Source organism: Cyprinodon variegatus, unplaced genomic scaffold (genome assembly GCF_000732505.1).
Source record: "Cyprinodon variegatus isolate N-32 unplaced genomic scaffold, C_variegatus-1.0 Scaffold42, whole genome shotgun sequence".
NCBI classification, from domain to species: domain Eukaryota; kingdom Metazoa; phylum Chordata; class Actinopteri; order Cyprinodontiformes; family Cyprinodontidae; genus Cyprinodon; species Cyprinodon variegatus.
Window position 1 is genome coordinate 1,907,864 of NW_015150495.1, and position 25,205 is coordinate 1,933,068.

Consider the following 25,205-nt stretch of genomic DNA (forward strand, 5'->3'; position numbering starts at 1 on the left):
CCTTAGGCAAAATCCTTCATGCTAATGCCTACTTAATTTTTAACACACTTTGGATAAAGGAGTCTGTTAAATGCATAAACATATTATTGAATTCACTTTTTGAGCCTGAAACATTATATTATTTCATGTAATACAGGTTATGACTCCTTAAATCATCCAATAAGGAGTCCTAATCTCATATTTCAATATAATGAATCCTATTGTCTTTACAAAAATGCAAAATAAGAAGAAATCTGTAAGGGGGGTAAAGACAATTACAGTAAATTAGTGTTTCACCATCGATATTACCTGGCTGTCTGGACCTCTCTGGAGCACCACTCACTCCTGAGGTATCTCTGGCTGATCACACAGATGGTCTTCCTACTGCTATAGATAGCATCTGTGATGTTGTCTATAATGGACCTCCCTGCAGAAAAGAACAACAAAACCACAGAGGATTTAAATGCTGCATCATGACTACTTCCAGACCGCCAGCGATTTTGCAGCGATTGTGCAAAACCATTTTCCACTCTTTAGACTGGGGAATTATACCAAATGTATATAAACAAGACTATAAAGATCACAATTGTTTGCTTGAATAATTGTCAGTGATGTTGATGAAACAATTTCCAGTGGCATCATATCCAGCCTGCGATTTGTGACAAAACAATAACAAGATATGTGTGATGGTTTATGATCATACAGTAAAAGCAAAAATGCTGTTAAGGTCCACCATGAAAAACCTGAAGCTAATAGATGGACATCTGGTCTACAAAGCTGTAGTGAGAAAAAAAGGAGAAGCTGGGTGGATCAGTTGAAACTTTGGTCGCAGAAACACTACATCTTGAACAATGTGTTAAGAAAATCTAATCAAAAGAGGATGTCAGACCTTATCTTATTCCTGTTTTGGCAAGAGATCTGAACACCCTACACAGGTCTTGAAGTGCAAAACGCTCAAGCTTCTTATTTTTTGCTTCGGCAAAAAAAAAAAAAAAAAGGAGGAAACCACATATTCTTTACCCGGAGCTAAAAAGAGGATGTGATGTTGTTTACAAGAATAGTTTGGTGATGACTCTAAAGCTTGTTTGACAAAAGAACAAAATGAGTCTGCAACTGAAGTCGACACTTCAGGTTTATCAATGTGTAAAAGTGTCCCCTTAAAAACAGAGTATTAACAGAAAGTGCTATTAAATTTGTGAAACAGTATAAAGCCATTTCACATAAAAGGCATAATTAAATTGTAAACCTTGCTTGTTCTTTTAGGTGGTATTTCTCCTTGCATTTAGATTTGCATAATTTAATTTCTGTTTTTCTAATTTTCAGTTCCAATGTTTTTTGTATTACACCAGTCCTTTCTTATTTTAGTTTTCCTCTTTCTAAATTTTTGTATCGTATGTCTTTGTATTTGGTTCTTTTTAACAAATAAAAAGTGTCAAATTCAAGAAATGCCACCTCTGAAAACTTTAGGTTCTTTGCCTAAATTTTTCACACCTGTGCCAAAGTAATGGATTCTCCCATCTCTACAGAGGTGGCCAGATTAAGATCTTTGACTAGATCCCCATTCTAGTTCTGCAGTCAAGCACAGTAATGCTTTCAGGATTAATTGGTACTCCAATCATATTACGCTAATACACAGGAAGAGATTTGTTGTGACTCCTGGCATTAGTACTGGTCATATTCATCATTAATACACCTGACAGTTCACAAATACCGAGAAGGTTAGTGAGCCAGAACTGAACATTTTAGAAATCTCCCTCTGTGTCTGTCTGGTCACTCAACTGTTCAATCTCCTTTCAGAAGTTCTGGTTCCAGACTGTGAATCCCTCCCAACCCGTTGGGGTCCCGTTTCAATAAATTGTTAAAACGCCCTGGTTGAATTTTGGGCCTTTTGAGGGCGACAGTGGCATTAGATGTAGGAGTTTGCCCTGAAATCGAAGGATTGACGGTTCAAGCCCCGACTCCGACTTTCAGTGTCGTTGTGCCCTTTGGCAAGACACTTCACCTGCATTGTCTACTGATGGTGGTCAGAGGGCCTGGTGGTGCCAGTGTACAGCAGCCCCGCTTCTGTCAGTGAGCCCCAGGGCAGCTGTGGCTACAATGTAGCTTGCCACCGTGAGTGTGTGCGTGAATGGGTGAATGAATGTAGTGTAAAGCGCTTTGGTCAAGTCTCCTGACTTGAATAAAGGCGCTATATAAGTACATGCCATTTACTTTTGTTTTCTGCTCATTACAAAGTGAAGTAATGATCTGGTTTGGAACTATTAAATTCAAATAAAGACCAGCAGTGCGCAGGTAAACGATTCAGTTTGCAAGGATCTGGGACTAAAACAGGAGCAAGGGGCCCATGTTGTAACACCACCAGTTATCTCAGTTACCAAAATACCAAATGGTAACAGAGGATGCTTCAAAAACATACCATGCAGCTGTAATAGCACTTAGCAAAGTAATAATAGTTAAACATTTTTGGTACACTTACTTGCCAAATGAAGTATTTTCAAATATGAACCGAGTGGACAAAAACAAAACTCTCTCCTTTATAGTAGTTAAAATACAAATAAAAAGGTTTATGCAAATTTAAAAGCTTTCTACTGAAGAATCTAATGAGAGGATGCTCTTACCTGGTTCAAAGTCTCGATGGTGCAGACATAACCTCCAGCCCTGCTCTCCCTCCAGCCGGGGTAACAGCTGTTCAATCACCCAAGGCTCATCATTGGAGTTGTAGGATATAAAGGCATCGTACCGATGAGAAGCTTGCTTATTCTTATACCTTGAGTCAAAAAGCCAAGCCCAGATGAGGTGGTAGGCATAGTAAAGGTGAGACCTCATAAAATGGTAAGTGAAGGAGATGACCAAAAAAAAAAGAATGACGCCCGTTGTGGACGCAAAATGGATAAAACCCTTGTCCGGCAAGCAGGATGTGATGTCAAAGTCCAAAAGTTTTTTGCCTTTGAAGTTATCTGGATAGTTGCAAGAATAGTTATATGCATCGTTGACCTGTGTTTGTTTGTTAGCTCTGGTCCAATTTATAAACCAGACATTATCACAGTCACAAGAGAAACTAATATATGTAAAGTCTACAAACAAAAGAGATGGAAGGGACTTGATTACTTTCTCAGTGATTACTGAGTACTGGTTGTGTCTTCCCTCAAGGAACTCCAGCTTAGTCAGGTTGGCCTCTATAAAGAAATCTAATGAATGCAGAGCTGTTCGGTGTATATAGAGGTTTTTAAGGTTTTTAATTGGGGCAAACAGCTGTGAAGAAAGGGTCTTCAAGTCATTTGAGCCAATGTCAAGATACTCTAACTTCGGAGTGTATGTAAACGTGTCGTTATCAAGGTTAGTAAGATGATTTTTTCTGGCATTAAAATATAACAGGTTGTTTAAACCTTGGAGAGAGTTGATGCTAAGATGTTGATTCCCATTAAGATGTTGGCCCATAAAGAACAACCTCTCTAAACGGGACAGATTAGAAAATGGAGGATGCGACAGTGGCTCAAATTTAATATGATTAGAAGTTAGATCTAAACTTCTAAGATTAATAAGAGCATTGAAGGCACCTGTCTTTAAGGCCTTCATGGTGAGGCAATTTGTCTGCAAGTTAATATCAGTGAGATTTGTGAGTCCAACAAAGCTGTCTTCAACAAGGTCCTTTATTTGATTTTGATGTAATGTTAGATTCTGGAGAGAACGCAAGCCTGCAAATTCCTTTGCTGAAATTTTTTTGAGTTTGTTTCCATTCAAATATAGACGTTTAAGGTTGGGGAGATTTTTTTCAAAAGCTTTATTTAGTTGTATTAACTGATTGGATTGTAATCGGAGAACTTGGAGTTGTAGCAAATTCTTGAAAACGCAGTCACTCAGAGTTTGGATTGAGTTATTCTTCAGAGCTAGCTCCTTTAGCTTCACATTATTGGAGAAATCCATACAAGTGACCGAACCGATGTTGTTGCTGCTGAGATCGAGCTCTATAAGATTTTGTAGAGTTCTTGTTGCATTTGGAACTGATGAAAGCTTGTTGTTGCTTAGAATCAAAACCTTTAAATCTTTCAGAGTCATAAAGGCATTTTCTGGGATATGTTCTATATAATTATTTGCTAAATCTAACTCAGTCAGATGAACGCAGGATTTAAAGAAATAAGAATCAATTTTATTCTTAAGCTTATTGAATTGAAACTGCAATATGAACATTGTCGGGAGGGAGCAAGACATGTTGATGAGTTGGCTATGATTTAATTTCATGCTGTTCATCCGTAGAGAAGTTAGTGAGCTAGTTACTGCTTCAAGTAATGATTTCATATCATCAAGAGTCATAATGAGCCCACTGATATCAAGATTGGACACTCTGCTCAGGAAAGTGTGGTTTTTCACATCCCATATTGTTTGTTCGTTGCCTTTAGGATTGCCAAGCTTCAGGCGGGTGAGGTTTTGGAAGATATCAGAAGTAACCTTAAAGTCCTTCAGCGGATTAAGAGTCAAGTCAAGAATGTGAAGAGCAAGTGAGCGGTTAGTAATTTCCCAGGAATTAAAAGCTTTTAAACTATTTCCTCTTAGCACCAACTCTTGCAGCTGTGGCATATGATGCAATATTAGCTCCAGATCTGCACTCTTCTGCAGTTTGTTGTGAGAAATATCCAAAACTTCTAATTTTGTCAGCGACTGAAAAGATGTGGATGATAGCACTTTAATCTGGTTATAATTAATTCTTAACACAGTGAGGTTGTTCAATCCATCAAAAACTCTTTCCCCCAGTTTAATAACTTTGTTGTTGTTGAGATTTAACCGTCGGAGGGAAGTCAGCGTACGAAAAGCACCGGGGTCTATTTCCGAAATTTTGTTACGATTCAGATCCATAAAAAGCAGAAGAGGTAATGGTGGAAAATCTGACTGTTGTATTCTCGTCAGCCTGTTTACAGATAGGTCAAAGCCAGTTACTGTTGGAGGAACATCCTTAGGTATTGCAGTCAGTCTCTTCTTTACACATACGGCTGTATTGATGCTCACTGTGCAACTTTGCAGGGAAAATCCACTCACAGGAACAGGGAAATAGATCATGAACATCAAGAGAAAGAACATGTTGAGCTTGCAAAATCTCAATTGTCCTTTTGGTCTTGTTTTGTCATTGGATCCCATTTTATAATCTTTGTCAAATCCTATTTGAAAACAACCTTTGTGTATCTGTATCCAGGAGGCCTGAAAATGCAGTAGAAAATGTGCACGTTTACAATATTTCTAGAAGATTTCCATAAATGCTATTCAATATTGGGAATTAGGAATGCTGAATATGTCAGAACGTTTTTAAGAAACGAAAGAAAATAAATTAATACTTACTTTTTAGAAATGGGTACAAATGTGTGATCTTCACAAAAGGGTATGCCTCCTCATCTGTGGTAAAGTTCTGTTCTGTAAAAGCTAATATTGCGTGTGTTCTTGCACACTAAGTGAAGATGACAAACACTGGCTAAGATTAGGGGCAGACCATCTTCCTGCAGCTTAGCTGGTTTTCTGTGAATCTCTTAGGAAGTGAAAGTTGCCTTCAGAAATGTATAGCTGTTTCTTATTAAAAATAATAATGTTGGGATTTTCAAAAGACATTAGATATTTGTGAGAGTAGATGTAATAGGCTGTTTAAATAATACTGCTTTCAGTGAAATTTAAATGACCAGTTTTCTGTTTTTAGTTGGCTTTGCATTTCAGGTCTGTTTTTAAATCAACTTCAACAGAATACAGAACTAGCACATAACACCTTCCGTTCTATTTGTTGCATTCTATATTAGGCCTGTTCCTGTGATTACTGTTCTGTTTCAGTGTCAGACTATGTTCCATTCACTGTATTTGGGCACCGAACAAAAAAAAAAAAAACTTGACTTCTGCATTGTTTTGTTGTCAGTTGAGTCATCCTAAATATAAATATATTAAAAAGTTGATAAAACTAAAATTTATTGCTCTGTTTTAATGTAAAAAGCATATACTCAATGTTTTTACAAAAGTGAAAGACAATGTTATATGTCTGGTTTCCCTGAATGCACAGAGGAAATTGTGAAGACAGGAGAAATTGGCGATTCAGATTTTGATGTGGCGAATAAAGCCAATAAAGCAAATAAATAATAATAATAAATGCGATTTTACCTATTTTAGAGCTATCACTATCCTATGAAAATGAATTCTGACATGTAACTTACTGTTGTGTTCATACAACAGTAAGTTAAATGTAATCAGTTAATTATATGTTCATACCACAGAGTTGGGAGACAACAATTGTAATCTCAATGTCTTCCGTCTGCTGTCAGTATAAGCATGTTTTAATAAGATACATGCCTGAATTGACACAAATACACACAACCCCATGTTATGCCACACTATCCTTATGAGAACTTTCCACTGACTATTCTGTTAGGAATCCAGTTTGTGTGGGTTGTTTTTGTGTTTTTTTTTCCACCACTAGATGGTGCCCTGTCCTCGTTTGGGCCTCCTCGCACACCTGCGGCTTGTTGGGTCATCACCAGAGGAGTATTTGAGCAGCGGGCTGTCACTACCTCGACGCCAGAGTGTTTGCCAGTATTGGGTACTCTAGCCAAACTGAGATTAGCTGAGTCAAACCTTTAGCCTTGTCTCTCTGAGTCTAAGCTTGCTTTGTCTTTGTTCTCCGGCAGGAAGCCTTCCTGATCCACTGGATAAACCTGGACCTTCTACCCCCCTGGAAGGATAAACTGAGTCACAATTGAGCAAGGGGAGACCTCCACATGATCCGTTCAAGTCCTCTTCAGGAAAACCCGGTGGCAGTCCGCTCCATTGCTCCACTGGACCCAACGTTAGCCTGCCTGTCCACCCTCCAACGAGTTCTTCCTCTCTGGATAAGACCACACAAACTGGATCCAAAGATTAACCAAGAGTTCCTCAAGCGTGAGTGCCTCTCCAGCAAATTCACAACCTCAGTCATTTTTTCTATGGTCCCTGAACTGATCATTGTGATCTCCCTTTCAGAGTTTCTTGTTCCGGTTCACCAGTCCGCAGAGGTCCAACAGTGTTACCCAGCTGTATATCTCTCAGTCTGTGTTTTGTGAACCACAATAAACCTGGCCTCTGAATGTGTTTCTGCATGTGGGTCAGATCCTTAAAGCTCATCATGACATATTAATTTGCCAATTATTTCTAACCCTAACCCTTACCCTAAGCCTAACCAATACCAACAGATATCTAACTCTAAACCAAACCTTAGCTCAATTCACACCTTAATCCTGAACCTTTCCCTCATCCCAAGAAGGGAACGTTTCCTCATGACGACCAGATTTTGGTCCCCATAAATAAAGTTATTCCCCCCAAATGTAGTATATTTTTGGGAAAATGTACCCAAGATGTTGAAAGATCATGGCCACCCACACACACATGCACAAACATTTGTAGCGCTTCCAGTTTAAGTCCAGTTTTTACATAATGTGACATCACATATCCACTCGGCTGCTGTAAATACCATGGTGGTAGACATATCCTCCTTAGAAATTGTTGGGTATTTTTAATATAAAGGAGAATTTATTGTAGTTTTATTTTCTTATATAAAGCTTGCGGTGGTATTTCATGTTGACTAAAAGCCTGTTTGATGCAGATGGTTAAGCAAAGCATAGTTTTCAGTACAGTACATACCAAATATCAGAAAAGAGGAAGGAACAAACAGCTACAGGAGCTTGGATCTGGTTACTAACATACTCACCAATTTTTATCTTCAATTACCACTTTATGCATTTCGTATTGATTGATACCGTATATACTTCAGTGATCAGGTATCAAGGGGAGTGTTGGCCTAGTGGTAAGAGCAGTGCAATTGTGCTGTGGGAAGGTTGCAAGTACCCGATTTGATCCCCACAGCCTCCCCTCTGGATCCCTGAGCAAAACACTTTGACCCCACACTGCTCCCCACGGGCGCTGGACAATGGCAGCCCACTGCTCCCCAAGGGGATGGGTTAAATGCAGAGATAAATGTCGCCAATTTGAGATCTATAAAGTTAAATTATTATTATTTTATAAGGTGTTGCTGCATTGTATCTTTAGTTCTATACAGAGGCGTAGCCAGAAATTCTTTATAAGGGTGGGCAGGCAATAACCAATGTACACTGAAGGGTGGCCGAAAGGGAAAAAAAATCACTGCCAAAACAAAAAAAAAAAAAAAAACACACATATTCTAAAAAAAAAAAAAAAATACACTCCCACACACCCGGCGAAAAAAAAGACAAAAATATGCAAAAAAAAAAAAAAATAAAAAAAAAAAAAAAAAAGGAAAAGGGAAAAAAAATATTTTAGGTTTGAGTTTGGGGTAAACATCTTTTCCATTGTCATTACTTACTAACTTTTATCAATAATCATTCTGCATAAAATTGATATTTACAAGTACTAATGTCTACATAAATTGATGATTGATTACGGTTTTATCAAAATAGTTTTATTTTAATAGTTAATTAATTAATTTACATAATTTATTAACTAGATTATAACAGAAGAACATGTGATTTCATGCTTAGGTAGAGACCAATTTGTTAAATGGATTTTCTTTAAAGCTGTCACTAGTGTTGCACCAGTGACAATCAACAGTAGCAGTGACTCTAGACATGTGGATACATTTTTTTATGGTGTTTATTTAGTTTTTTTTTCTTTCATAAAAGAAAAAAAAGTTGTATTGTTAGATTAATTAACTGGGAAGCAGCTTCTTTACAGTGAGTGGAGGTATGCTGATCCTGAACGAAGAGCAGAGTACTTCGAAAAAAAAGGAAACAATGTCCGTGTGAGGAAGTCTGCTCTAACCACTATATAGGGCAGTATATAGTGGTTACGCCATTTTAAATGAGTGTCTGATCATTTAGTGGATGAAAAAGTAGTTTTAGAAATTTCCCACAATGCACTGTGAAAAGTAGTGGTCATCCATGGTCACGAGCAGGTAGTCATCCATGGTCTCCTTTGTGAGGAGAGCTCTCCTCACAAAGCATTATGGGATTTGTTGTTACAGCGGACCAATGTCAATATGTACTAATAAGAAAGATGGCACAGGCACAGTGCAATGGAGGCGGAGTTACGTGACAAACGGGGAGCGAAAAGTAGTAATTATCTGTCCGAACGGTCAGTTACCTGAGTTCACTATAAAGTCCACTATATAGTCCCCGCTCAGTATAGTAATTGAGGGATTTAGTGGTTAGGGCAGATATTTGGACAGCCTATAGATGATCACTGCTTTTCCAGGTGCATTGTGGGAAATTTCGAGTCCACTACTTTTTCATCCATTAGACATTTGGGCACTTATTTAAAATGGCATAACCATTATAGAGTGATTAGGGCAGACATTCGGACATAGCCAATGTCTATTCCATAGAGCTAGTAGTAAAAAAGGAGGAGAATAATGATTTAGTTGAAAGGAAAAAAGGGGTTAAAGCTTAATAATAAACTGAGCTATATACACACCATTCACATTATCTGACTCATGTGAATTTGAAGGTAGACAAGTGAAAAAAGGTGCCATGAACTGTAAATTGTGTAATCTTTTGTGATGTTTTGTGTGGACTTCTGTGCTTCTGCTCTCCACTGTCAATGGATGCATGCAGGGATTGTTGCACAGCCAATGACACATGCAAGGGATTGTACTGTATACTGTAACTCGAGACTCATCCGGAATTTATTTTTGATGACTGCATGCAATCAGCTGAGTTTCCTTAGATAGAAAACCTTTAACCACTCTGTATGATTTCATTGTCTCTTTTGCCAACATAGCTCTGAAAATACACTCACTGGCCACTTTATTAGGTACCCCATGCTAGTAACGGGTTGGACCCCCTTTTGCCTTCAGAACTGCCTCAATTCTTCGTGGCATAGATTCAACAAGGTGCTGGAACCATTCCTCAGGGAGTTTGGTCCATATTGACATGATGGCATCACACAGTTGCCGCAGATTTGTCGGCTGCACATCCATGATGCAAATCTCCCATTCCACCACATCCCAAAGATGCTCTATTGGATTGAGATCTGGTGACTGTGGAGGCCATTTGAGTACAGTGAACTCATTGTCATGTTCAAGAAACCAGTCTGAGATGATTCCAGCTTTATGACATGGCGCATTATCCTGCTGAAAGTAGCCATCAGAAGTTGGGTACATTGTGGTCATAAAGGGATGGACATGGTCAGCAACAATACTCAGGTAGGCTGTGGCATTGCAACGATGCTCAATTGGTACCAAGGGGCCCAAAGAGTGCCAAGAAAATATTCCCCACACCATGATACCACCACCACCAGCCTGAACCGTTGATACAAGGCAGGATGGATCCATGCTTTCATGTTGTAGATGCCAAATTCTGACCCTACCATCCGAATGTCGCAGCAGAAATCGAGACTCATCAGACCAGGCAACGTTTTTCCAATCTTCTATTGTCCAATTTCCATGAGCTTGTGCAAATTGTAGCCTCAGTTTCCTGTTCTTAGCTGAAAGGAGTGGCACCCGGTGTGGTCTTCTGCTGCTGTAGCCCATCTGCCTCAAAGTTCGACGTACTGTGCGTTCAGAGATGCTCTTCTGCCCGCCTTGGTTGTAACGGGTGGTTATTTGAGTCACTGTTGCCCTTCTATCAGCTCGAACCAGTCTGGCTATTCTCCTCTGACCTCTGGCATCAACAAGGCATTTCCGCCCACAGAACTGCCGCTCACTGGATGTTTTTTCTTTTTCGGACCATTCTCTGTAAACCCTAGAGATGGTTGTGCGTGAAAATCCCAGTAGATCAGCAGTTTCTGAAATACTCAGACAAGCCCTTCTGGCACCAACAATCATGCCACGTTCAAAGTTACTCAAATCACCTTTCTTCCCCATACTGATGCTCGGTTTGAACTGCAGGAGATTGTCTTGACCATGTCTACATGCCTAAATGCACTGAGTTGCCGCCATGTGATTGGCTGCTTAGAAATTAAGTGTTAACGAGCAGTTGGACAGGTGTACCTAATAAAGTGGCCAGTGAGTGTACATTACCACTGTTACCAATGTGTTTGTTAGAGATCATCTATATAGCTAATCTGATGGACATCCCCCCAGTGCATCACAATAGCTGAACTAATGAACTGAATATTATCAAAGACTCTACCTCAAGAAATCATTTGAATTATTTATATTTACTGATTCTTTCATGTATTCTGTGCCTATTTCAATAGCTTGTAGTGTTTGCATGGTTTATTAAACATGATATTTCTGTTTAATCAACTAAATATTTTCCTTGTGGTTAATGATCAGTAAATCTGCTAGAATTATAAACTAATTTACTGACATACAGTATAATAATGGAAAAGACATCTTAAATTTAAACAGCCGGTCCAAAACCTCTAGTTAAGCCGTTAATAATGTCTGTTAATTGAGCAAATTGTCAGTTTTAATCATTAAACTAACAATTATGACTTGCTGTTATCCTTGGTATGCATGACATATTATTTAACTATAACTTACAGTTCTAAATATTAATAGATTCACAATCTGCTGGTAGAATTGCATTACTTACTGCAGTACTGGAAAATCCCCGTTCATAAAAAAATATGAATTTAAAGGGCTTTTTTTAAGATCTAAGCAATGCTAATCAAAGTTAACACAAACACCCCCAATATCAGTCTTTTTTAATCTTAATTAAGGGTAGGCTTAAAACTTTCCTTTTTGATAAAGCTTATAGTTAGAGTGGCTCAGGTTATCCTGAGCTATCCCTATAGTTATGCTGCTATAGGCTTAGAATGCTGGAGGACATAGGGACCCCTTTTGCATCATTCCGCTTCAGTCTGCGTCGATTATCCCATTCTGCAGAATTAGTTAGTTCAATTTCTAACGTTCTGCTCTCTCTGCTTTGTCTCATGGTAGCTTCATCTGGCCTGCTCCTGTTTGGCTGTGACACCATCCTGGAGAGAAATATCAGCTGTGCTGCTGCCATCAACACCTTTGTGTATAGATGTTTCAGCTCAGCCTATTTTTCAGTGTAGTCCTGTTTCCCTGACTGTGACTGGCTAGATGTGCTCTCTTTGTACTCTGATGTGGGAGCTGGCTCGAAGCTCGTCTGCCTGGCTGTTTCCTGCACAGGGCCACCAGTGGGGCTGGTTTACAGCTGCCTTTTGTATCTCTTCTTCTTTCTGTATCTCTGCTTCGGTCTCCTTGAACTCCAGTCGTCCTCAGCAGATGGCCGCTTACTGAGCCTGGATCTGCAGGATGTTTCTTCCTGTTAAAACTGTCGCTATAAGCATGTTTGATGTGGAGGGATTGCTTTTGAGTCAATGAGTCGATGCAATCAACTGATTTTCCTTAGATAAAAAACCTGAATCAGTTTGACTGTATGATCTGGGTGAATTGTAAATTGCCTTGAGATGATGTGTTGTGAATTGGCGTTATATAAATAAACAGAGTTGAATAAATTTTTTTAATTATCTTATTCATAGAGACACATATGCATACAAACCACAGAAATCTAGACTGACAAAGAAAATAAACGCAGACAGGACGACTCTACAGTAAGCTTTATTAGATTAAAATTCTTTGGCTACAGATTGTTTATGTAATCAGTATCTCACATGTTTAGTGTGTATTAATGTTAAAAACTGGTTTAACAATTTTAAGCTGCCATAAACAGACACCAATAAAAAAAAAAACGTCTGGTGTTAAAAGTTCAGATTATCTAAACATAGTACATAACCTCTATATATAACCTCTGGACTGCCTAAAACAATCACCTCTGCCATTATATCTATATATATTAATACTTTTCTCTGTTAGTAATACAATCTAAAACAATGATATAATCAGGTGTAATTCAGTGAGGCATACTCAGATTTGTCAGGGCACCGTAGTTTAGCGTGGAAAATAAAAATGAAGCTTTGAGGAAATTATGGTCATTTCTTTCAGCAAGCAACCATTAAAAACACAAAATCTGGGGAAGCATTTCAGTGACTTCTTCCATTAAACTCCTTCATTATCCAACCAAACCTTCACAATCCTTCACCTAAAACCACTAACTTTGTTCCTCATAGACTGATTGCATAAGTAGTAGCAGCAGAGGAGCATAACAGCTCTTTCAGGGGAGGAGGGTGAAAAAGCAGGGGGGAGATTTAGCAGAGTTGTTTCTAGATGTAATTATGTTTTAGAAGGGGTCACAATGAGGCTACAAAATGATCAAGGCATAAACCCTTCTGTTTTGTTAGTGTTTTTTTTAAATCTATGTCAAACACACAGAAATCTTAGATTTGTTACAAAGGTTAGGACATAGGACTAAAATTCTGGACTGAGAAATGGTTCTTATAAGATTGAGTGCTACTTACTGATGGGACAAATGAACAGAAACATGGACTATGGATTTAGCAGGGATTGATAAGATCTCCATCACCTCTGCACCCTCCTGCTCCTCCTGTAATGCCTTAAACAGACTGGGAAAACTTAGTCTGGTAGGTGGAAAACATTTCCAGCCTCTAGTGGCAAATGGCCAGCAGGAGGCGCTTGAAGTCCCCACTGCACTCGTCCCGGATGGCGTCCTTCAGAGACACGTCGTACTTCTCCAGGTACATGTCTTTGATGGTCTCCAAATCATACTGTTGAGAAAACAGAGGGTTATTATCTCTATTCCCTTTACATTTTGCCATTTAAAAACAGCAAAGCCTCGCCATTCTAAAGAGGTTTGGCAATTTACCAGTTAATTTTCCAAGTTATTTTACATTAAAGTATTAGTTTTAAAAGTAGGGATCACAAATCATCATTTAAACCTTTAATTTGGTGAAACAATTTCAACTGATCCATGATTTGTTTTAAGAAAGCACCAATAGACCTGTTGCCAACAAATAAAAGGTTGTTTGTAATTTAAACAAACAGGGTTATTCTGTGGGGCCAAAATAAGAAGAGGATTTTTCTTTCATCTCTGAAGCTTTGGCTCCACCTGCTGGTCATCAGAGTATTTACCTCAGAGCGGCACACAATGATCCGAATCAGCGTGTCTTCATCTGTTCCTGCTCCTTTCATGGCTTTGTGCAGACGTCTGGCGAAGTAGAGCTGTGGGTTTTTAGCCACTCTGACTGCAAGACGATAAAGAAATTCTTAGTTTACCACCGGGTTTACCTTTTGCTGAACTTTTTTCATATTCAAACCCTGATGTTTCTTTCTTACCAAGAGCAATATAACATTTTTTCAGTGTTCCAGACGTCTCGCTTTCAATAGCATCCAGAATTTCAGTTCCGGAGAGCTATGAGGGGAAAACTGTATCTGTCAGAACCAAAAGAGTCTCTTTCTGTTTACAGTATGCTTCAACACATTAAAAATAGTGTAAAATTCAGTCAGTTTGGTAAAAAAAAAAGTAACATAAATAATGTTGATCCCAATTATTCCTACCTGTGTTAAAGTTATGGTATATATTTTAAAGTCTCCCACTAAGTGTACCTATTTAGTTGGAAAAACACAATGTTTTTTCTGATTAACATATTTTAACCTCTACAAATTTCAATCAAATGAATGTATTTAATAAAAGCGATCGATGGTTTTCCTTCCTGTAAATATGAAGTGAGACAGAGGAACAATATGCCAGTGTTGGGATCTCTTGGCCTTTCTTTCACCCTGTGCCTCTTTGGCCTGAAGACTGTTGCTTTGCTAATGTTCTCACCACTCAAACAACTGCGCATTGCATTGAAAAACTAGCTGACATACAACAGCTAGTTTATTTAATTTGATTAAACAATCCAAATAATTGAGGTCACACAAACAAAGTTTACTATTTCATAAATATGGCCTGCCTTCTTGGATGCTGGATCCAGTCTTGATTCAATAAAGTTATTTAAGCAATTAGGATGCAGCCTTGGACTTTCCTTTCAGTAGAGCAAAGCTACTCTTCTCTAAATAAAGCAAAGAGTATCTAAATGTAATTTTAATTTAGCTAATCTTTAGATACGTTAATAAATTAGTTAATTTAGATAAGATGATAAATAAGTTATGGATACAAAAAGAAAAGTTTCTCTCATTAATTTTCTTAAATTTATAGCGAATGCAAGAATCACACAGGGAGGTGGATGGTAAGGAAGGCAAAATAAAATCTATAAAAGCTATTTTTGGGGGATATGAAAGCAAAGTTTGGCATCTTGATGTTAGCAAGTCTCCCTAACAACATTTAAATGCCATCTAGAGGGTAACAGGCTATTTAGAAGGCACACCAGTAAAAAAAGGTGTGAGCTGTCTCCAGTCACAAACATGATAAACGTTACTGGAATTATAACCGAGCTGTTAAAATTTAAACACACATTTGAAGCAGTGTGCTTTGTTCAACTAAAATCAGTATATAGGTTTTGGACTTAAAGTAATGTATGTGGGTCTAGCTAAGCAGAAACTTCTGCCTCTAATGCCAACTGTAAAGTACGGTTGAGGCTGTCATCCTGTGGGTTTGATTCTCTTAAAAAAGGCCATGGGTACCCTGACTTTCCAGGAAATCCAGGGTAAAGTTCAATTAAAAATCTGGTGAGCATAAAAGGGAATTTCTGATATAAAGTCTTTATGTTGTCCTGCTGGTTAAACCAGGTGCAAGAATTTCTGCAACCAGCGATTTAATCAAATCAACACGTTGACCGCTTGGTTTTTTTGGTGTCATTAGGGAGAGCTTCTGCTACTGTATAAAAAGATATATTTAGGGATTTATGAACACCCTTCACAAAAAGAAGTAATGAACTGATGGGTTAACGGAAGAGACGCTGCAACTCATTTATAATCTGTGACGTGTTCCTGCAGCTGCCAGCACCTGCTCGTATATCTTGAAGGTGGCCTGAAGCTGCAGATAGTTCCTGGTGGCCAGGACGTAGCTGAAGGTGGATTCATCCGTTCCAAAGCACCCTTCACCGGCCTGCATAAGACAAGTGGTTATTAGAGCTGACCTGGGTTAAAACTGTTAGCATAAAGGTTGAAAGCAGCACCTCGAACAGGGCGGTGGCATCTTGTTCCGCCAGCTCCTCGTCCACCTCGTAACTTTCGTCTCTGTTTCCCTGTAAGAAGAGGAGCTCTGCAGTTAGAGTAATCAGAGGGTGTCTGGACAGGAGCCAGTGTGTGTGTTACGATGGGGCCCAGGCAGCGGGAGCTCACTTTCACTGCTAGGGCAGATGGAAGGATTTAAGTTACATGCAGTTACCTGCAGCAGAGCCATGAGAAGGTTTCTAACGTCCCCGCTGGTGTCGCTCTCTATGTCCGCCTCCAGATCGCGCTCATGCACTAAAAACATATCAAAACACAGTTGACGGTTTCACTAGGAGTTACATAAACACTTAAAAAACACACGTAGTATTTTATGTCATTAAGTTTTCCTGATGTTTTTTTTTTTTTTTTAGATAATTCATAACCAGCTCTAATTTAGAAACTAAACCCATGCAAAAGTAAAATATATTTTGTTTGGATGACTGTTTAGACTGTATTTCCTGTAACTTTGATAAAGATTTTGGCTTAGAGATAAGAAAAACCTTTAGTTTGTGAGAAAAGTTGATTATTGTAAAACATCAAAAATGAAACTCTTTCTTGCATCAGTGGACACCAGGCCAAACTGTTGCTGGATTATAGTTACAACCCTCCTTGGTGTAGACGCTGTTACTAAGGACAGAAGACTCAGACTTAGCTATTTCTAGCATCAGTGAGGTGTTAAATAAACACCAATTGGGTCTGAGGAAGCGTAAAAGTCAGATAGTACTTCCTGCAACATATCAGGACATGTCTGTGGTTTCTCCAGAGAATGAAAAAGCCTTTTATCAGATAGAACAGTTAAAGCTATTACATTTTTTTCCCGTTTGAGCTTTCAGATTTTAAGTCAAGGGACACATTTAAAAATGTTAGCATCCTTTAAATAAATTCTGGGATAAGGAATTGATCTGCATTGTTTAGGAAATACAGAGGAAGAATGCTGTTTTGGTAATGCTAGCTACGCTAACCTATAATTTAAGAACTAAAGATTGTTTAAAACACAGGGTAGTCCGCTCTGTCATTAAATGGCGCATGAAGTCACACTACATGACGTGGACCTGAGTTTCCAATCTAATCTAGTATTACTGTTCATTAGCAGGACAAGCAATAAGTTTAAATCACCATCACAGGTCAGATGTGGCTACAGAAATCTCCTTTGTGGGTTTAAGACTTGAATTTATACCAAAGACCAATTTACGATTAAATGAAAAATGAAGAAATTGGTTGATTTCAACCAAAATTCCAACATAAAGAAGATCTGACTCAGAACGGACATTTATGAAAAAGAGAACAGAGAGGTTTGAAACACAAAAGTATCCCAAGAAGCATTAGACATGAAGAATGAAGTCACCTGGACCAGTAAAAAGGAAATCAGGCCAAGCAGGGCTCATAACTAACACTAAGTATTAAAACCTATAATAAACATGCAAAGCTTAATCATTAATGACAAATATTTTCATTCATTATATAGTTTCTAGTGTTTCAGGAGGAACTTCTATCATTTTGTGAAATAAAAGAGAACAGTGAGAGACTATGGAGCAATAGAGGCTCTTCAAAGCAAATCCTTATAATTATCTGGCTGCTATGGGATGTTGATGCTTTGCACCTTATCATTAGATGACTTCTATAAACAAGTAACTTTCTGTCCCAACCCCTCCAAAAAAGGCTATTTCTTCAGCCTAAACAGCAATCAAGTTTTTTATTTTTTTTATCGTCAGAGGGGAAGCTGGAGCCGAATGGGCCTTGAATAAACAGAGTATAACCCAACAATAGGCTAAGGATCAGCCAAAATCAGTCGCTCCAGCTCATTTCCTCTTTAAACTCACAATACAGTCACTGGAAATCCTGACCTGCATTAAATCATTATGGTGACTTATATGAAAGCAAAACTTACCCTGAAAGTAGCATTCCTTAAACATGGCGACGTCCTGTTGGCAGTAAAGAACAACTGATCAGCTCCACAAAGTATTATCCTGCAGGCATTAAATACTGCAGTTCTTATAGGTTCAAAATCAGCTGTCAAAATGCAGGTTCCACCTTAAAAAATGTAATATATCCTTCAAAGTCTAACAAGAATAAATAAATAAATCTCGTAGAAGGGGAAATACAATGCCACCCAAAAACTACACCAGTAATAACATGGTTGTATACAGTAGTAGCCATTAAAAATGTCCCCGCTTTCCTTGATGGGCCCTTGGCTGATCTCCTGGTCAGACCCTGTAATGCATGGGGGTCATTCCAGTGGCTGGAAGTTGGAGGTGATTCTTCTGGGTGTTGCAGGGAAGTGGGCTGCCATCCGGCTGCCTTTTGACTGGGAAGGGCCATTTTCAATGGCTGCTACTGTAACTGTGGAAATGTTTATAGGTTTATTAAAGGATCTGTTGATGTAATTACAGTATTGAACCTTCTTCAGCTGACATTTGATATTAATTAGGGTAAATCTGATGAACCAGAAATACAACTCAGCTGTTCATGTTTCATTCTCCTGATCTGCACCTCTTGGCTGTGGTCATCCAAGAGTTTGCAGAGAGGTTGAAAAGGGATCCAAATAATCTGCTTCTCACCAAAGTATCAGTCAGGAGAAAGGTTTAAAAAAAACAGATGGTAGAAAGAAATCTGGAATTTCTCCTGAACTGACGAAAAGAGAGGAGGGAAACTTACCTGATCGTGCTCTCTATTGCAGAATGGGAGGAGAGTGAGCTCAGTTTTACTGAATCAATGATGATTATTCTATTCAAACTGTTGCAATAACTCTCAAAATGTCCGGACAAACAAAAGCTGAACCAACTTTCATTTTAAAGAAAACCTCTGCATCTATCTAAGTCAAGTGGGGAAAATGATTGATGAGGAAACAAAGGAAACAAAATTAAAGGTGGGCTCTTATTCTATAGATTTCTACTTGAGCAAAATGGGACACAATGAAGGCAGAAAATGTTTAAAACAATTCTGCCTGATAAATCATCCATCTTGACAAGGGTTTGTTGTGAAATTAGACCTGGTAACTTACAGCGTTGGTGGCGGTGCAGAGGATTTCCACCAGGATGTCCTCATCAGTTCCTGGTCCTTTCATGGCCTTCCTGAGCTCCTTCACGGCGTAGACGATTGGCGGGTCCAGCATGGCAAGGATGGCATTCTCAAAGTTCCCCGAGAGTTCTTTCTTCAACACATCGACCAGTTCCTGCCACACAAAAACAAAAACCATCCTTCACTTTGAGGAAATACAGAGAAACCAGGTGGATTGTCTTTGTCTATTTAAGGCAGGCTGTGGAACAACACAGGGCGGCACTCACGTCGTCATATTTTTCAAAATAGGCCGCTTTGATTTCCTGACGCTGGGCTGAGCTGCGGTTTGCCAGGATGTCGATGATGGCCTGCTCATCGGTTCCTGCAAAAAGATTAAAAAAAAAACAAAACAGTTGTTTAGTTTCCATTTTATATTACAGACCAAGTAGTGCACATTGGTGAGGTGAAGGGTTTATTTCCATTTCTTTTGAGAATATTAAACCCTGCATTGCGGCGTGCGTTTGAATGCAGCCCTTTTAGGTTAACATTGTACAGAAATTCATCTTCAGCAGTTACAGCTGCAGGCCTTGTGGGGAATAAATAAATCTACTGGTTAAAGGCTGATTTATACTCAGAAACCAGGTTGTCTGCTTGTGTGTTGCAGTGAACGCGAATATGCCCCCGCCACTTCTGCAGACACTCTGCTGCACCTCTCCCAAATTGTAGGTGACCGCAGACAGTGCCACAGACAGGAGACCTCTGATTGGTTAACTCTAGAGCCGCTCTACTCATGGGTATCTCCTGTTTGGTACCCTTACCGGCTTGCTTTGTTTGTATGTCCGCCATTGTGGAAAACAACGCGTGAAAACGGACCAGCTAGTAGAGCGAGGTGCGTGAGAACGCTGGGAGCCTTTTTCCGCCTGGATCCCCGCTCTTGCCCCCACATCCTCACCGCCTTAGCCGTATCTAGACCCACAGCTAGTTTGTGATTGTCCCTGTTGCGTTGTGGCGTGGAATAACATAACGTAGACCACGATTCAAAATTGGGCATAAATCTAAAATATCTCCGACAACCTCACTACGACACACTGCTGTGGGAGTATAACCATCCCACAGGGCTAGTTATGCTCACAGGGGGCGCCTGTGACTACATCTCTAATTGTTGTCACGGATCCTTTGTCAGTTTGAAATCCAAGACTTTTGATTGGGCCGTTCTAATACCTACGTTTATTTAAAGCATTCTACTGTGGCTCTGGCTGCACGTTTAGCTCTGTTCTCCTGCTGGACAGTTAAAATCCACCTCAGTCCAATCGTTCCAGGAAAAACCTGCATTAAAGGTGTTGGGGGGATGTCCTTTTTCCGGGTGGATCATCTCTTTAAGTGGTCCTCCTAATTGTCAATCATTCTGGAGATATGTTTACGTAAGGCAGTCCTATGCGTTCGTCCCGTTAGCTATATTTTTCTGCGCAGGCGCACTTTCAGGCGTATATCTGTGGTGAGCTACGGTTTCAGCCAATCATTGAAAATCACCTTTCTCACTGTGGTTCTTTGAAAATGGCAGAGGGTCATAAAAGAAAGAGTGTCTACAACGTGTATGAGAAGAAAAGAAAGGCCGCAGAGGTGAGAAAACAAGACCGGAGGGTTTTTGGGAGAATCTTTAACGCGATGGCGTACCCTAAAAGAAGTCCATATAAGATCCAAAAAGACTTTCCTCTTGAAAGCTCTAAATTCACAGGCAAAAATAAAACACAAAAGCTTGTTTATTGGACTGTAGCATGCTAAATTGAGCTATAAAGATGCTTTTAGCTACAGAGACACAGACATATTTGCATTCACAATATCTGTATTACAATTGGCTTTACGCATATTTTTTCACACGTTTGCTTGCCGTAAATACATTTTCCCTTACAGGTGGTGAGGCTGACATAGTGGAAAATTTGCAAATCTTCTTTTGGAAAGTAAGCTTGTATGAGCGATGAAAACATCAACTTTTAAACAGAGTGTAAATGAGGAGAAATGGGCTCGTGAATGCTCTCGCACACGTTTGATAGGCGTTCCGTGTCGCAAGCAGGTACAGGTTTGTGCATGTGCTTTTTTTGTTTAAAGCGGAGAGGGCGTTCCTTTTCAAAAATTAGGGAAAATCCTCCACTATACATTTAAGCTCCAACTATTAACCAAAACGAGTGTTCCAGGGCCCGTTAAAGAAAGGGAATCTTCACAGCATGATTCTGCCACCACCATGTTTCACTGTGAGGATGATTTCTGTTCTGGATGATGTGTAGTCTTACTTTTCAGCAATGTAGTAAATTTCACAGGAAGTCTCTGTAAGGTTTGGTCTCACTGACTAAAACATCTTTCCATAAAATCTATGCAGCTTATTCCTTTTCTACCTTTAATGATTTTCTTCTTGCCGTCTTTCAATTAAAACTATGCTTTTGTGAAGTAGTTGTCCTGTGAACAGAATCTCCCATCTGCGGGATGCAGCACTGCTGAGGTTTGTGTGACGGAGCAGAATGTGAGAAAGTATCTCTCAGAGTAACGTTTCTAATATCTCCAACCTACCCAACCCTTTGCAGGCTTTCCGGATGGCCTTGATGTCTGCCACCACGTCGAAATCCTCATAGGGAAAAACTGTGGGCTGCAGGAAGATGATAAGGATGTTATGCAACAGATGCTGATTGTATCAAGGTAATCATCAGATAAGCAGAGATCTATGACTGAATGAATCAGCTGGATGAAGGAGGGGTTTGTTTAAGGCTCTGCTTTGAGGAAATCAGGTTCAAAAGTCCTAAACCAAACCTCACTAGGTGACAAAGGCAGTTTAAAGGCCAACCAGGGGCAAAGAGCTTTTCAAATTAAAGGCTGCAGACAGAAAAGCTGAAGGGTTTCCTTTTTTTCCTCCAAACTGAAAATAGAGGATGAAACTTTAGCTTTAAAAAAAAAAAAAAAAAAGATTTAATAATTAATAAGGTTTGTAAAAATGAAAACTGATATCTCATAAGGGGATATTTTTAATCAATACTTAATTTTCAGTTTGGCAGGGTAAGGAGAGTTGATTTATATCACACGCTTAGTAGCAGGACAACTCAAAGTGCTGTAAATTAAAAAACGTAATAGGAAAGCATAGAGAAAAGTACACCACAGTGGCTTGGGGGCAGAGGAAGAAAATGGAGAATTCGAGTGGAAAAAAATATATAAAAAGATGAACAACGATACAATTATTATTTTGGTCAAATTTAAACACATGTATTTATATTATTATGTTAATTTTAACTCTAAAGGCTGCTTTTAAATGTTGCTCTATGAGGAAAAGGTGATTTCCTGGAACTCTGCTTTCATCGCACTTTTCACCAGTAATAACTCAGTTACCAATATGCACTTATTTTAAACTTATTGGATATAATTTTGTCACTTTTAATAATCTAAATGATGGTTAAAAGTGACAAAATTATTAATTAGATTCTCAATAATTGTGATATTCTATATTATGATTCTAACTGACTATCCAAAAACGTTCTCCAAAGCTTAACTGTATTTGATAAATGTGACTAATTTTCTCTGGGCTGCATTGTGACATAGTTTGTAGAATTGTTGCAACAAGAGGGTCCTGAGTTCAAATCTTGGTCTAGGTTTCTGCATGCAGTTTAAATGTTCTCCCTGTGCATGCATGGGTTCTTTCCTGGTACTCTGGCTGCCTCAAAGTCCAACAATCATGACTGTTAGCTTGATTTTGGTAATTCAATTTTTGCCCTGTGATGGACTAGCAACCAGTCCAGAGTGATCTGCGTCTATCAGCTCATAGACTGCTGGAGATAGGGACCAGGCCGCTGTGACCCAGACAGATAAACAGAAGATGGATGTCCTTTCTCCTGCTAATCATGACTTTTTGTCTGTTGGATATTTTTCCTGATTACAACAGCATAATACTATTTCATATTTTCATTCTTGAGTTATAACTTTATTTCTCATAACTGTCCTGAATTTGACAATTTAACATTATCATTACTTCACATGTCATGACTATTATGGTTTATATTCATCATTCATTGCTCTAAAAGTAAAACATTATTACCAACATATACTATTCCATGGATGGTTCTAGACAGGAGCCAACAGGGGCCCCAGTAGAACTGGTCCTGGCCCCTGTTTTAGCCCCTCTACTCAAGGCACAACAGCAAACCAGTTTCATATGACTGTACATTAACATACAACCTGTAATTAATGTATTTTATGTTTTTGGTTTTTTTTAAAGGTTTCATTTAAAGGTTTAATTGATAATAGCTTCAGATGTATTGAGATAAGATCACAATCTTTATCTGATAGATCTATTTTTCTAGAGCCTAAGAGGGTTTTAGGCTCACATTATACATTAATTAGTGAACTATAATTATACTCTTTTGCTCTGTGTCCCTTTTAAAAAAAGAAGACTGACCCAACCTGGCTCCACTGATAAATGGGTCTAGAACCGCCTTTGTTTGATACAGAAGAGGAATAGGGCCAATGAAAAAATAATAAATAGTTAACTGATTTTTACATTTTATTTCAGTTTAATATGGGGAAAAAGTCAGGATTCTGAGATTAAAGTCGGAATTCTGAAATTAAAGTCAGAATTCTGAGAAAAAAGTCTGAATTAAGACTTTAATATCAGAAGTCTGACATTAAAAAATTTAACTGATTTTTAAATTTTATTTCAAATTAATATATGGGGAAAAAAGTCAGAATTCTAAGAAAAAAGTCTGAATTCTAAGATTAAAGTGAGAATTCTGAGTTTTTTTTTCATATTACACTGAAATAAAATGTAAAAATCAGTTAACTTTTTTAAAATCTTTTCAGTGGCCCTAATCCTCTTTCGTAGTATGATTTTAAAACTCATAGTAAGTTTAAGTTTCATAATAACAGATATATATAAATACTATACATACACAAAATAAAGATTTATATGGTAATTATCAACATTTAACCACCTGTATGTTATATAATAGCGTCATAGCACGTGCAGTATTTATTTTTAACAGATATTTTTGAAGAAACGTCTAGAAATGGAGGATAAACTCAAACTGTCCCAGACTCATCTAACGGTGCCTGAAGCTTTGCGCAGAGGAGTGGCCATTTCCTCTGCGTTGCTCGATACGTTTCATTCTTAAAGACAAATCTGTCCTTTTAAATCTGAAAATGCCTCTTTTCTCACTCAGGGCGACGGGGCACTTAACGTAAAAAACGTAACATACACATTCTCTACATTAACATCAGCTCCCTCACTCTAGGTTACGTACCAAAAGAAAAAAAGCTGAGGAGTGAACGTTTATTTTAGATTAAAACTGAGATAAATAGGAACATTTTCAGAGAGTAAAAGAGAATAAAAAGCGCCTACTTGACAGTTGCCCATTTTCCTGCGTTTTATCCGGCTGCTGTAAAGGGAATGAAGCGGTCCGCGTCGTGGGATTTTCGGGAGAACTCGTCCACCTCTTCAGTCCAAAGTGCCCTAAAGCAGAGGGAGCCGGAGCGTGACGTCACCGCGGACAGTTGTTACGTTGCCCTCTGACGTTTTTTACCCGGAACTGTACGGCGACCAGTGGGCATGACCTTTTTTTTTTTTCCACAATAGTTGCATTTTCTACTATGTATTTTTTCATATTTAAACAACAATGATATCATGAAAGCAATCCAAATCCAAAATATCTTGTTTTTGCACCAAAACAAATAAGTTTAATTCTAATTCATAATAATAATAAAGTCGATAGAGTATGGAACCACAGTAACCACCCATTAGTGATATATCTAATATTTAATCACATCAGATCAGCTGCACCAAATATTGTAAACCTGATTTTAATTAATTTGCCTTTAAGATCAATCAAGTTTAAGATCAAATTCATTTTTTTATCTATCGTAATCAGTCAATTTTCTAACATTATTTTGGGAGCAAACACAATTATAAATTTGCTGTTGCTTTGAGGAGGAAATGTCAAATTTCTGTCCCTGTTGTATCATATATTAACATTATTTCTGTAACCCTTCAAAAGTGCAATAACCTTTACACAGTAGGAAGAGGTGTTTTTTTTTTTTTTTTGGAGGGGGGCTTATCTGCAGGCTAAAGAATGCAAATTACAGAAAAATCCTTGTATGCATAAGATATATGGAAAAAAAATGATAGAGCCATAACTTCCTCTGCTAATCTCATTTTACCTGGGTAAAGAAAATGTTTTTTACCATTACCAAAAAATTATAATTTTTACGAGAGTAAAATCTTTGGATTTTCTACCCACCTCTGCTT

General features: G+C 38.5%; 2 protein-coding genes across 2 annotated transcripts in view; both read right to left on the reverse strand.

The window, feature by feature from the left end:
• Window positions 1-5,441, reverse strand: part of LOC107081828 (toll-like receptor 13) — a 12,071-nt gene extending 6,630 nt beyond the window's left edge. Inside the window, exons 1-3 of the mRNA XM_015370142.1 lie at window positions 5,308-5,441; window positions 2,598-5,169; window positions 289-406 (exon numbers count right to left, since the gene is read on the reverse strand). Of these exons, the coding sequence (XP_015225628.1) occupies window positions 289-406; window positions 2,598-5,109 (2,630 nt within the window). The 5' untranslated portion in view covers window positions 5,110-5,169; window positions 5,308-5,441. The remainder of the gene's footprint in view (window positions 1-288; window positions 407-2,597; window positions 5,170-5,307) is intronic.
• Window positions 5,442-12,442: 7,001 nt separating this feature from the next.
• On the reverse strand, window positions 12,443-24,446 carry LOC107081825 (annexin A13-like). Its single transcript, XM_015370138.1, has 11 exons — window positions 24,303-24,446; window positions 21,494-21,569; window positions 19,219-19,313; window positions 18,936-19,106; window positions 17,823-17,856; window positions 16,110-16,189; window positions 15,898-15,966; window positions 15,726-15,827; window positions 14,114-14,189; window positions 13,910-14,022; window positions 12,443-13,545 (listed from the first exon to the last, which is right to left on the reverse strand). Exons 1-11 carry the CDS (start codon window positions 24,315-24,317, stop codon window positions 13,426-13,428), a joined length of 951 nt encoding a protein of 316 aa, XP_015225624.1. The 5' UTR covers window positions 24,318-24,446; the 3' UTR covers window positions 12,443-13,425.
• Window positions 24,447-25,205: the final 759 nt, after the last annotated feature.